General features: G+C 40.5%; 2 protein-coding genes across 4 annotated transcripts in view; both read right to left on the bottom strand.

Annotated features, from left to right (window-relative positions):
* MOV10 (Mov10 RNA helicase) overlaps positions 1 to 556 on the bottom strand; it is a 23,219-nt gene extending 22,663 nt beyond the window's left edge. The window contains exons 1-2 of one of the 3 annotated variants that reach the window (XM_077780181.1): positions 447 to 556; positions 22 to 210 (exon numbers count right to left, since the gene is read on the bottom strand). In XM_077780181.1, coding sequence (XP_077636307.1) covers positions 22 to 158 — 137 coding nt within the window. In that variant the 5' untranslated portion in view covers positions 159 to 210; positions 447 to 556. Of the gene's footprint in view, positions 1 to 21; positions 262 to 446 lie in introns of those variants that run through there. The other 2 variants (XM_077780180.1, XM_077780182.1) reach the window with 2 other exon arrangements.
* Positions 557 to 4,410: 3,854 nt separating this feature from the next.
* Positions 4,411 to 14,357, bottom strand: part of CAPZA1 (capping actin protein of muscle Z-line subunit alpha 1) — a 46,394-nt gene continuing 36,447 nt past the window's right edge. Inside the window, exons 7-10 of the mRNA XM_077780190.1 lie at positions 14,067 to 14,145; positions 8,607 to 8,678; positions 6,340 to 6,402; positions 4,411 to 5,959 (exon numbers count right to left, since the gene is read on the bottom strand). Of these exons, the coding sequence (XP_077636316.1) occupies positions 5,819 to 5,959; positions 6,340 to 6,402; positions 8,607 to 8,678; positions 14,067 to 14,145 (355 nt within the window). The 3' untranslated portion in view covers positions 4,411 to 5,818. The remainder of the gene's footprint in view (positions 5,960 to 6,339; positions 6,403 to 8,606; positions 8,679 to 14,066; positions 14,146 to 14,357) is intronic.

Here is a 14,357-nt window from a genome sequence, read left to right as displayed (position 1 = left end):
GGGGATTGGGCCGGCCCGTACCTGATCTTGAAATCCCAGTTATAAACGGTCCGCAGCCGCTCGCGATCTGTCTCCATGTCCAGTCCCCGAACGACCAGGAAACTCTCGAAGCACTGGCCCGTCTCCCGGAGCTGCCGGCAGCTGAACTTACTGGGCATCGCGGCGGCGGCTGCGGCTGCGGCCCCGGCAGGAGGGTCCGTGGAAATGAAACTGAAAGTCGCCGCCGCGGATGTAAGTTGGCGGCACCAGGATGAGGGTGCAGCAGGAAGAAGCCCCCTAACTCTGATCCCCTGATCTTGCAGGCTCCCTTCTCCCCAACAGGCTTCCCTCCTCGGTTCTTTCCCTACCTGAGTCTTCCCTTCGGTCTCTCCGTGCAATCCCCTCCCCCTCCTCCTATTAACTCTTTCCTAAGGAGTCTGACCCCTCCCTCAGGGCCCTCCCCTTACCCCAAGCTCCCTCCCCTGGCTTCGAGCCAGAATCAGAACGTGGCTACCGCCTGGGGCCCCCTGAGCAACCCTGGGAGACTTCCGAGCCTCAGCGAGGGCTGCTCCCACGTCCACCCCCCCAGGGCCTCGGGACTTATTGAAAAGCAGGAGAGCAAAGGGCAGGGTCTGGGACCTGGGTTGGCTGCAGCTGGACTGGGGCAGCTCATCCAGCACCTCCCCCAGACTGCTAGGGACAGAAACCAGTACGGAAGCGAGCGGCACGCCCCCCTCCCCCATTCTCCCTCCTCGAGGTTTCAGACGCAGGAGGAAGGCATAAGAGCCAAAGAAGTTCGGGGGAGGCGGGGGAAGAACCAGTGTCTCAGAGATAAAGGTGTGTACGTGTGGGAGGGAAGGACCAGGGGCTCCGCCAGCACCGAACAGTCCTTACTTTTCTCAGCCACACAGGTTTTGTTTTAGGGGAAAGGCCGGTGATCCCTGCCCTTGAGCCACACATATTTGGGCACTTAATTGCATTCCAGTCTGTATTGCTCTTTAATTGCTACTAGTATAGAAGCAAGGGTTACCCCAGTCATCAAAATATCAGCCTGAGAGCAAGAGACTGGTCTCTGACGCAATAAATGGTTAATAGCTACAGCATCAGTACCAGGAAGAGAAGTAAAAGACCAGCGTGCCTCAGAAGACAATTAGACAAACTAAAGGGGGTGGGGCTCCCACAACAAACATAAAACCAGCCTCTGCATCTATTTATGCTCCCCCATAACAAAAACACACCAACTAGAATGGGGCCAAGAAAATAAGTTATATAAAAAAATTCTTTAAACAAATATACCAGAGTTCCAAAAATATCAAAGGTAGTGTTGTTCTCCAAAGTAATTCCCTGTAGGAGGCCACACATTCAACATAACCTAGTGTGAGGAAAGTCCAGAACCCAGGCCACTCTCCAGCTGGGCCACTCTTGTACCTTTCCCTCAGGCCAATAACCAACTAACGCCAGGAATAACAGACTTTAGCAACAGGAAATGCAAAGTCGGTGGGAACCAAAGCGAAGAGGAAGAGGAAAACCGGCCAGGGGAAATTGTCTTAGGATTTGTGTCTTAGAAATTGTGCAGAGTAGAGGGAAACACAGGACAATCGCCGATTTCACTTTTTTCTCCCAAATTACCTGGTGAGGTCTAAGAGTAGTAAAGAGTGAACCTCTTAAAATCACCTTGTTACTTACCATTTCAAAAACCTATCATCCACCACACCCACACTGAATGTTTGGTTCCATGCTGATGAGTAAATCGAAGTCCCCATTATTCCTGGATATCTACCACCACCACCCCTCTCTACCCCCTCCCCCAAACCTTAGGCCTGTCTCCTAGATGTTATCAAAACATGCAGACAACTGTAGTTTATATAATACCAACTTGAGTAAAAATATGTTATGTGGCCTTGGTTACAAGGGACCCTCTCTAAACCAGTTTCATCTAGAAAAATACACGTCACGTGGAATTGTAGTTGTTATCACATATGGCTGTCTACATGTCTAGAATGGTCTTCCTTTCCATCTTTCACATCCAGCTCAGGTCTCACTTCCTTGAAACTTTCCCTGAAATCATCCGTGCTTGTAAGAATCTGACTTTAAGTGGTTGATTTTAGTACGGGTCCAAATAACACTGAAGGCACTCTGAAAGTTAACTTTGGCCAATGACGTTACTAGAATAAACCTATAGCCTCCCAAGATGACTTTGGAGAAGAATATTAAAAGCTCTGTATTTTCTTCATTACGTCTCATTACTCCATAGTCACTTGGGTTTCACAATTAAACATTTGAATGCTAAGTTCATGTATTCCAACTAGACAGTCCTTAATACAACTAGAAATAGCCCTTACACTGAATGCTGAAATTGGTTAGAGGCTGTGGCAGGTACAGCTGACCCTCGGTATTTGCAGGTTATGCATTTGCAAATTCACCTACTCCCTTAAATTTACTTCTAACCCCAAATCAATTCTTGCAGTACCTTTGTAGTCATTCATGGAACCATGCAGAGCAGCTAAAAAAAAATTGAGTTGCCCAATGTGTGTGTTCCCAGCTGCAATGGAACAAGGTCATGTGCCGCCTTCTCCTTTCAGCTCATATTATGAACAGGCATCCTTTTTGTGGTTCATATTGTGGTCACATTTTTTACATTTTTGTTTTTTGTTGGTGATTTCACTGCTTAAAACGGCCTCCACACCTGTGTAGTGCTAAGTGCTATCTCGTGTTCCTAAGTACAGTGCTGTGATGTGCCTTATAGAGAATATTCCCATTAGATAAGCTTCGTTCGGGCATGAGTTATAGTGCTATTGGCTGGAAGTTCAATGTTAATGAATAAACAATGTATATTAAATGAGGTGATTTAACTAGAAACACATGTATGAAACAAGATCATGTATTGACCTCTTGACAAAAATGTGGCCATTTATTCCCAAGCACCGGAACCTGTATTCCCTGAGAAGCACTATTTCCTATTTGCCAACGCATGTATTTGCTGGCAACAAACTACTGTGAATAATGAGAATCAACAGTATATTCATATGTGTAGCAGTGCTTTTCAGTATATTGGATTTGACAAGGCATGATCTTGGTTACTGCTCTCGGAGAGCTAAGATCTACCATGTCTTTTTATAGCTACTCTGGTTCAAGGGAAAATTTTTGTTAGCTCAACTTATAGGACCATCCAGTTTTGTTCTATATTTACCAATCCTTTCTTTCTTTGATTTCCCAAGCAGCAGGTAGCTTCGTTCTATATGAGATTATACATTTATAAATTGACATTCAGATACACATCAGTCTTTTGTGAGTTTGGAGAAAATGTGCCAAGGTTTGCCAAGTAGCTCATGAACACAGAGGAGTCCAGCCTCCAAGCTCTACATTACAGAAGAGAATAGGCACTGGAACAAGGCAGCTGAGAGCAGCACAACTACCCAGGCTTAAAGAAAACCAATAGTTTTCAGCAGTGTAATTTCAAATCCAAATATAGGAGTGAGGCCTCCCAGAAAACTCCTTTCCATCTGACTGAGAAACCTTTGCCCTAGGATACCATAGGCTGATTTCAGCAGCATGTTATAAAAAAGATACAATTCAAGCAAATATTCTGCTGAAGGAAGTTAAGTCAGGTCTCTGCAGGACTTGGCAAGGAGGGCTCACTTCCTCCCGATTATACAACTACCCAAGGGTTTCGATGGCCAAAAGACTGATAATAAAGTTTTTACAAAAGGCTATACGGGCTAGGGAAGTGGATGGGATAGGCTAGGGGCAGGCTGACAGAGTTAATGAGTTAAAGGCAAAGGCAAGAACGTTTGAATCTGTTTGCACTACAAGTACAGAGTGTAGTACAACAAATATTCCCTGAAAAGGTGGGAATTTAACTGGCTGTAGATGCAGTGTGAACCACTGAAACTCCTCTGTTTCTTAGTAACCAGGATAAAAGCCTTTGCCTCATGTCTGCAGCAAAGTCCGATTTGCATGGAAGGAAAGCCGCATTTAGAGTGAAGTCAATGTGAAATATCACCCAAGTTCAAGGTACAGGGATTCTTTCAGTTCTACTTCTTGCCTAGTGACTAGCACCGTACTTAGGCCTTGCTTTCTCAATGTCAGACAAAAAAGATAACTAGAAATGGAAAACCAAAGCAAAACCTTTGAACCATCTGCAGCCTCTGAGTGAAGAGGCTATGTTATCCATAGGGACATTGCTCAAACTTTAAAAAAAAAAAAAGCTGTTCTTTCCAAGTTTTTGGATAATCACTGAATCTGTAACAGTTCAGAAGCCCTAAACATCATCCTCAATTAAGACCAAACACAGTTCTATCTTACCTTGAGAACAAAAACTGAAGAGATGGATTGAAAAGGAGAGACTCAGACAATTTAAGAACAAAACAGGTATATTTCTATTGGACTACCTGATACAGAGGATAGTGTGGTATGAATGGATAGTATGAATGACACATAATACAAATATATTTTATTTGAAATAAACAAAAATGCTTACATAGCTCAACAGGTCACTTGGAAACAAACTTGCTTGACTGTATTACTGAGCAAAAACAAAGCTGAAGCACAAACACCCTTCTTTGTTGACATGTATTTGGATAGGTAGGAAGACACTACTTGGTTTTTTAAAAACTGACCTTCCCTTAAGGCCTGGTCATAGAAGTGTAAACAATGTAAATGAATCCACCATTACCAGCTGTCATATCATATCTATGTCACCTGTGTAGTCTGAGATCACACATATACCTGCCAATATACCTGGGAAGGGTTGCTGTATCACAGTTACATTTAAGTTCTTGGCAGGCAGGACTGAGGAAAAGTAATTTGGAACAAGTTTTACATCCTATTTAGAACAAATCACTAGTATTTCCTTAAATAACAGGTTACAATAGAAAGATACTGCCTGGAACGTATCCTTTTCACTTTGGTTCATTTTTTTGTTTTAGTTTGTGATTTACATAGTTGTTTGAATTATCTGCTTATAGTACAATCCTGCCACAAAGTATTAAAGCACAAGATACTATTATTCCTTCAACATCTGCATTTTTCAAGTTTTATACTCTACTACATCCCTAGTATGTCAGCAGTTCTTGAATAATAAAAAATAATAATAAATGGGTAAAACTCTTCTAAAAATGCAGATGTCTATACCTATAATGGTACTAGATGGGAAGGAGACAATGAGGGAAGAGAAAAAAGCAAACACGTTCATGTGCAGGGAATGTGGTTCAAGTCTTTGGATTTAAAAACAAGTTCCCCAGAGAAGCTGGCTACAATGGAATTTCCAGAAAACTTCCTTTGCCCCCACAAAAGGACCTGAAAAGCCCAATCCAAACTTTTGAAAACTACAGTTATGAGATGCTATAAATGATAATCAAAGCAGTCAGAGGGAGAAGGATGAATGTGTCTTCCATTCAGCTAGTCTGTAGCATAGCCTCTTTAGCTATCGGTGGATCAGTAAAAATCACTGGAGTACCAGAAGTGCTTTGAAGGATAGGGGTAGAAAAGTACTGAGCATATTACCTGTCTATATCAATAACAGGGCTTCATGGCTAGGAAAATTTTCTAAACAGTAAAATAACTCCAGGATAGATCTCTCTCTCCATCATTAAATGTGGCAGAATTAAAAAAAAAAAATGTACAAGTAGATATAGTGAAAACAGAAAATTACAAGGCAGAGAACACAAAAGAATGAAGACGATGCTATAGGTTCGACAGTATTCCATGAGGCTAGAAAACCTGTTAACTTTGAAAGCCCTAGCAAAATATCAATCTTGTTTATAAATCACTTATTTTATCATATGACCGCATGTTGAATCCTTTCTTTCCACATACTGAAGAATCCTACATTCAGCCTTTAAGCATTCTGCATTTCTTTGCCAATCTTGTAGCTGAGTATCTTGTTCCAGTCGATTTTGGTGCGGGTAACCGGAAGCTGCCGGCGCAAGGCCTTGAATGTGGTGTCTGACATTGTTTGATAGTTTTCACTAATTGCTGTCTGCAACAGATAATTGAAGATAAGTTGCTTGAACAGAAATGGATGGTGATTAGGAAAGTAACTCGGTAGTCAAAGGACATGGTTGAGTCTTCTAAGAAGGACGACAGGATGTAATATTCCTAGTAAGTTCCTCTCCCATCTCTGAAGTGAGTTAAGAAGCCCACTTATATTATTTCTAAAACTAGAGCTATAATCTCTTCCAGTGTCAAAATCTTGACTGTAAGCTCAATGCCAAGTTGCAAGGTGTACAGTCTCCACACTTAGGAACAATGAACAACACATATATTTATGTTGAAAAGACAAAGAGAAGTTCTAACAAAATGTGTTAACAGCAAAAAACAATGTACTAGAGATCTAGAGAAATTAGTTCCAAATCTTACCTGATACTCATTTTCTGCATGCTCTATGATTTTAATAAACTCCTTGGCAGTCTGGACTTCATTCTAATTGAGGAAGAGGGGAAATAGGAATTTTTAAAAAAGTATAAACAGTAAATAAAAAGATACTGAAAAGATCATCTTGACTAAATTTGTATAACAATTTATAGTTTATCAAGTGTTCTCATGCATGTTACCTTCTTTGATTCTCACAACAACCCTGTGAGGTAGATCTGTTCTTATCATCACCTTCATTTTCCAGATGAGGAAACTGAATCCTCATAAGTGACCAGACAAACATTATACAGCTCTTGAGAGATAAAGATGGGATCTGAATATAAATCTCTGCCAAAAGACCCCATGCTCTTTTCAATCTACCACAGTTTGGCCCTAAAACATCATCACGATGTCTTGAAATGTTTATGNTCTGAGCTAGCTGTCAGCACAGAGCCCGACGCGGGGCTCGAACCCACGAATGGTGAGATCACGACCTGAGCCAAAGTTGAACGCTTAACCGACTGACCCACCCACATGCCCCGAAAATATCTCTGGTGTAAAATGATATAAACAATGTTATCACCAATACCAGCTGTTCATGGTGAACTCATATACTCCTCTATCTGCTACTTGTGATGCTAAATCAACCAATCACATTTTGCCTTACATGATTCAGGTACAATATTAACTGAACGTATCCTTTTCACTTTGGTTCACCTTTCATTCTCTCTTCGTTTCATCATTAGATACAACAGAATGAAAGGTAAAAGCTAAGATTTACTGCCGAGGGCAGCAGTCCCCAGAAATGTTCAAATGGTCAAAACCATCTTCTGTTTTCACAGCAATGCTAAGACAAGTCATTTGCTTTCCCACTGTCTCAAGTGTGCATAATGCAGGTCCACAGAAGCTACAGGCTGTGTGATGTGCGATGGCTTCATCACTCTGATGGCTTAACGCAATGTGTGGGCACAAATGGGAATCCAGTTGTCTTTTATTAAGTCAGACACTATACAGTTTGTAAAACTGTAAACGAATACCATTCTTTGTACTAATTTTTTTTTTGGTTTGGAAAAGATAGTTGCTTTTCATGAAAATGTTATTCAGGTCAATAAGTAATGGGTTTATGGGGCACCTGGGTGGCTTATGACNCCATGATAAAAATTTTGATTTTGATCCTGAGTACTGATTCTGCCACTAGAAATTCAGTTTGTTTTCAATGCTTTCATTTTGGCAGCTTATAAAAAAGCATGTAATCAACCAGCTATATTAGTTCGCAGTCTTTGACTAAATGTAATAAATAATTATGTAATATAACTTAAATGTAACATAACATGATATAATGTCAAATAGTGATAATGGCTTTATTCAAATATCTTTCTCTGTTTCAGTAGTGAGATTTACTCAAGGACAGCAATATCTTCAGTCAGTAAATACTATGAGGAAGGAAAGTTTGCCAACAAATCTTATAGGGCTACATTCATATCACTAGAAAAGCCAAACACTTTTAGGAATATTCCTAAAAATTATTGTTCTGGAACGCCTGGGTGGCTCAGTCAGTTGAGCATCCGACTTCAGCGCAGGTCATGATCTCCAGATCGTGAGTTCAAGCCTCACATTGGGTGTAGAGCTTATAATAAAAAAAGAATTATAAATAAAAACAAAAAAAACCCAGCTAACTTTGTTTATGTATATCTACATTTACTTTATTAGAAATTAAAACAAATGTTAAATGTATTTGTTAATTTAAAATAACAGTAACAAACCCATTACTTTTTTTTTTTTTTAATGTTTTATTTATTTCTAGGAGAGAGAGAGAGAGAGAGACAGCGTGAGCAGGGGAGGGTCAGAGAGAGAGGGAGTCACAGACTGAAACAGGCTCCAGGCTCTGAGCTGGCAGTCAGCACAGAGCCCGACGCGGGGCTCGAACCCACGAACCGCGAGATCATGACCTAAGCGAAAGTCGGACGCTTAACCGACTAAGCCACCCAGGCGCCCCTAATTATCTTTTTTTAAATGTTTATTCTTGAGAGCGAGAGAGACAGAGCACAAGCAGGGGAGGGCAGAGAAAGAGGAAGACAGAATCTGAAGCAGGCTCCAGGCTCTGAGCTGTCAGCACAGAGCCAGACATGGGGGTTGAACCCACGAACCGTGAGATCATGACCTGAGCCGAACTCGAATGCTTAACCAATTGAGTCACCCAGGTACCCCAGGATCAGAATCAATTTTTGAAAGAAAAAGACACAAGTGAGACACATTAAATACTCCACACTCACCGAAACAGTTACTGAATCCTGTACATCTTTATGACTAACCAACTGAACATTGCCATCTTCATAATAGTGAACCTGTGTGAGACAATGATTGAGCAAATTTATGCGTAGTTCATATAAAAACCCACTGCCAAGGTACATATCCATGCCTTAAGCCACTCCTAATCTCTCTTTTTTTTATGCCATCCTCAGTCCTTTTTTTTTTTTTTAATGTTTTATTTATTTCTGAGAGAGAGAGAGACAGAGGGGGAGAGACAGCATGAGCAGGGGAGGGTCAGATACAGAATCTGAAACAGGCTCCAGGCTCTGAGCTAGCCATTAGCACAGAGCCCGACGCAGGGCTTGAACCCACGAACCCTGAGATCATGACCTGAGCCGAAGTTGAACCCTTAACCGATTGAGCCACCCAGGTGCCCCTATGCCATCCCCAGTCTTTACCAACTCTGAAAAAAAACAGTAGTATGATCAATTATAACTTACAACAGTGGTTAAAATTCACAGAACACTTTAAATTTTATGAATTCTCACTTTTATATTTTAGCAGGAGAAATTGATTTTTAAGTTCAACAAATATTTATTATGTGCTTATTGCATTCTAGGCACTGTGTTAAGTATTGCAAATACAAAGACCTTAAATGAGATTCCAGTCTTAGCAGTACTAAAAGAATTAAAATAAAATCACTGAACATTAGTTTTTCTCTGTGAAAACCAAGGAATTTTCATGGATCCTAATTCCTTACACATCTCTCCATATATATATATAAAATCATCAATATCAATATCGGTAAGTAGATCTGACCAAGTACAGAAAAAACTTACTTGACAGTTAATGACAAACTGAAAAAACAGATATTCTACTGGTAAATTATACTACAAAAAAGCAAGACAAAAGCAGTTCTGAGGATATACGGTAAAGTGGGGTGCTACAATTATGACACCTGTTATCAAAAAGGAGGGATATACAAGAGACAAACTAAGCAAAGACATAGAAGACTCAAAGTTTTGACAACTTACAAGATAGCTCCAGTCACCTTAGCAGGGCTACAAACTGGTCATATAAAATAGGATAAGGGTATCCTTTTGTTAAGTGGATTTGAACGAGGTTTTGAAAACAGGAGTTGTCATCTAAATGGACAAGTAGAGAAGGGCATCTAGCAAGGGGATGAGAAAAGTATAAGAGAATGCTTTAGGGAAGAACAAAGAACTCACTGCAGAGGAGTTCAGTGTGGAGGGGAGTGTAGCAAGAGACAGCGCTATGAAGCAAGCTGGAGGCAGTCTGTGAGGCAAACTGCCTTATACACCATGTTAAGAATCCAGACTTTAAAGGTGATCAGGACTCAGGATCTTTAGAAAGATTACATTTGTGCTTAGAGATAAAGCAGAAATAAAGAAGAAAGGAACTATATACCTTGCACTACTATGACTATTATTTATGGAGTCCTTACTACATGTTAACACTATGCAAAATATTTTAGTTATTACTTATATGATCTCACTCAATCTTTACAAAAACTCTAAAATAGGGACCACTGTTATTCCTATTTTACAGATGAGAAAACTGAGGCTTGAGGCAGTTTAATAATTTACCCATGTTCACATATCTAGTAGGAACAGGAGCCAGGATATGAATTAGGTTGAATTCCAGAACTCAAACCATATCTAACATGCATAATATCTCCCACTGTTCAGTTTCGTCAAAAAGTTAGAAATTCTCTGAACCAGGTAGAAGTAAAGTGTCTCATTAGGGACTTAACTCTTCTAAGATATCATTAGAGGGGGATTAAAATAGCCAAACCTTCATCGAGGCAGAAACCATGATCCTATTAGCAATAAAAGGACTTCCCTGGGCAACTTGAATGCACTACAGAACCTCGTTTAAGGGAACAAAAATGGCTGGCTCTGTCCAGACGGGCAAGAGAAACCACACATTTTCCATATCCCCTCCAAACCCTTCAACTTCATCTTTTGGCTTTCTAAAGGAGGTTGAGGAGAAAAAGACACTGTAAGAATACACTGGAAAAGCAGGGAGTTGATAAATGCCTGTAATACCCATATGCAAGAATCAGAACAGCAAAGATCTGAGGAAAAAAGACCTGGCTAATAATGACATACAAAGGTTACAGTTCCAATAGACAGTTTCCAATAGGGAAACTGAAGAGATTCCATTCTAGAAAGGCTCCATTTCTGCTGTTTCTCTAAGTTCCACTCACTCATGTTCTGTATTTTGCATCTGAGGAAACCAAAGAAGCTATGTTCCCGCTCCAAGGGAGGGCAAGACAGTTAATCATTCTCTAAGTTTCATCCTAGGCCCCCAAACACCTGCTAACTTCTAAGAAGAACCAGATCCCAATCATGTTCCAGGATATTACCTATGAACAACCTCTGGTCAACGCTGGCGTCCATACACTCTTACCTTCAGTGATTTATGGACTAACACCTATTATTCACCCGGCACTCACCTTTCATTGGACCCTACCCTGGATTCCTGAAGGAACATGTACCCTGGATCCCTTTCCAGTATAAATTCCTAACTTGCTTTTTCTTTTCTGAGTCTCCCAGACATACCATCTGTTGTACTCTATCACTTATGCCATTCAATAAACTCTGCTCTCACTTTCTCCTGGCTCAAGTTGGATTTCTAGCCTATGTGAAGCTAAGAACTCTTGGTCCTGTGGGGCGCCCTCTAAGTCTTTAGATCTGGCCTGCCCACATTACATGGACAAGGATGTTCAAAATACAGGTGGGTCACACCCAAACCCTAGTTTTGTTTGATCACTTTTTAACTAAGAAGCTGCAAGTCCAGAGGCTGAAAGGAACACTAGGAAGAACAGTGAATATGAACAGGATGAGGGATATTTAGAAACAAAAGCTCTATGGGGAGGCACCTGGGTGGCTCAGTCAGTTAAGTGTCCGACTTTGGCTCAGGTCATGATCTCGTGGTTTGTGTGCTTGAGCTTTGTGTTGGGCTCTGTGCTGACAGCTCAGAGCCGGAGCCTGTTTCAGATTCTGTGTGTCCCTCTCTCTCTGCCCCTCTGCTACTTGTGCTCTTTCTCTCAGAAATAAGTAAACATTAAAAAAAAATTTTTTTTAAACAAAACAAAGCTCTGTCCAGAAAAGAAACAAGGACTTATATATTTGAGACTGGCATCTCAGAACCCATTTGAAGGAAGGAATTATGCAGGGCACATCATTTTTGTCCAAGAATAAAAGCTATGCAATTGGTTTGAGTTTCTATCACATTTAAATTTTTTTTATGTTTATTTATTTTGAAAGAGCGTGTGAGCAGAGGAGGGGCAGAGAGAGAGAGAGTGAGAGAGAGAGAATCTTAAGCAGGCTCCATGCTGCCTACACAAAGCCCAACTTGGGGCTCAAAATCACAAACTGTCAGATTGTGACCTGAAAGGAGATCAAAAGTTGGATGCTTAACCTATTGAGCCACCCAGGCACCCCCTATCATGTTTCTTAAGAAATGGGACATGAATAGTCTTGCTGTTTATAAAAACTCAACTGAAAATTCTAAAACTGTTGATTTCATTAACACACAAATGATAACATTTTTATTTATTTTTTTAATGTTTTATTTATTTCTGAGAGAGAGAGGGAGAGAGCGAGAAAGAGCGAGCGAGAGAGAGACAGCATGAGGAGGGGAGGGTCAGAGAGAGGAGACAAAAAATCTGAAGCAGGCTCCAGGCTCTGAGCTAGATGTCAGCACAGAGCCCGATGTGGGGCTCAAACCCACGAATCGTGAGATCATGACCTGAGCCGAAGTCAGACGCTTAACCAACTAAGCCACCCAGGCGCCCCACAAATGATAACCTTAAACTCTGTTTTTTCCTTATTAAAAAATTCTTTAAAAAATATTTTATTTTTAAGTAATCTCTATACCCAATGCAGGGCTTGAATTACAACTTGAATCGAGTTGCATGCTCCACTGACTGGGCCAGCCAGATGCCCCAAACTCTGTTTTAAAACAAAACTCTTTTTGTGGGGTTGGTGGTGAGAAGGCAGGGAAGGGAACAAGCCATTTTACTGAGGTGCTTGGGGGAGGAGTCAAAGGGCTGGGAGGAAAATGAGATCGGACATCCTTGCCTTGGCCAGGATCTCCCCAGTTTCAAAGTTGCCAAAAGCAACAAAACCTTCCTAGGTCTCATCCGCTAATAAAAATTTCAACATGACCATCATCAACATAAATCCTCAGAAACTGCTGACTTCCCAGAACTACCCTTTTGCCTACAGAATAACCAAAGGTCTAAATATCTTAGTGACTTTTCCAAGTAGTTCTCACTCTGATTTTTGAAAGAGCTGTAAAAGAAGCAAGTCTTTCTCCAAGGTGTGATCAGACAATCTGGTTAAAAAGTATACAGGAGGTCTGGGCACTGGCCCGTTTTAAGGCTTATCAGAAACTATCACCCTTTATGATATGTACTCTTAATTTATAGGTTTGCATTGGCAAAGCTGAAACACAAGCAATTATTTCCTTCTGGAAGAAAAATCAAGTTACCTACATAAATTTATAGTAAGCTGCCAGGTTAATGCTGATGCCATAGTTACAGAAGAACTAACGCATTACTCCTATATATATGACTGAACAGAAATAGGGCATATTATGTTGTCTTGGATTGAGCTCCCCCAGAAGCAGACCTCACGATTAAGATTTGAGAGGAGGTGGCTTACTTAGGAGGTAAGACTTAACACAATACAATACAAGTATGATTAGGTACTGATCTCAGTTATCAGTAACTGTTTAATCCCGAGAGTTAGCTGGGCTTAAGAATTAAATCACTCTGAATATGAAAGTCACACCTTTGTTAGGATATCAGGAGACTTTGATCCAGACAGGCATTCATAAGCTTATTCCTTATTCACCTATCTGTTCTGACACCAGCATTAGAAATCTATTCTGGTTACTTATATTCCATACATGAGGACACTGGCCATTCTCTGTAGTTCCTCTGTGTTATTTACTTGATAATACAACCTTCCGTCATTACTATAAAAAACAAAACAAAACAAAAACCCCAAAACAATCCCACTCATGTAGCTGTCTTCAAAGCTAAGAATTAAGTTTTATATGTATATGTATGTACAAACTCACATGGGCTACCATACACAAGAGACTCTTAGTAAGTTACAGCAGCTGCTATTTAGTCACTTTTTGATAATCATTTATTTTCTTCTTTCCTAGAACTACTATTTGATAATTCCTGGAAAAATCTTGTTACCTTTGGAAGAGAAAAATAATAAGCAAGCAGTACATGCCACATGACTATCCTTTATCAACCCAGAATAGCTCTGTTTAACCATTTCCCCACGAAGGAGGCTTTTTTATTTACTATCATCAACCTCTCTTCTGCATCTACATATAGTTGTTCCTTATTTCTATACCAGAACAAATACCAACTTGCATGTTTGTTTTCAAGAGGTGACATTTTAACATGGCCTATTAGCATGTGGGGCTCTCACCTGAATCTTAAGTACTCCAACCACCTGGGCTGTAGGTGGTGTGATGGTGAACTTCCACTCTGATCTCCAACGACCATTCCTATTAAAACACACACAAGACTGCAGAATTAGCAATAAGCACAACAAAGAGGTGATCTGCTGCTGACAGAATTTGGGAAAGAGGGGGAAAAAAACCCAAATCATTTCCAGTTTGACAAATCCAAGGCTCTGTCTACTCAAATACAAGTTTGTATCCAAGTGTCTAAACATAAGTCTTTTAAAAAGATATTCTGACTTTCATTTTTCAATCTT

Source organism: Crocuta crocuta, unplaced genomic scaffold (assembly GCF_008692635.1).
Source record: "Crocuta crocuta isolate KB4526 unplaced genomic scaffold, BGI_CrCroc_1.0 scaffold364, whole genome shotgun sequence".
Taxonomy (NCBI): domain Eukaryota; kingdom Metazoa; phylum Chordata; class Mammalia; order Carnivora; family Hyaenidae; genus Crocuta; species Crocuta crocuta.
The sequence above is the reverse complement of the archived record's forward strand: the minus strand, read 5'-3'. Positions and strand labels throughout refer to the sequence as shown.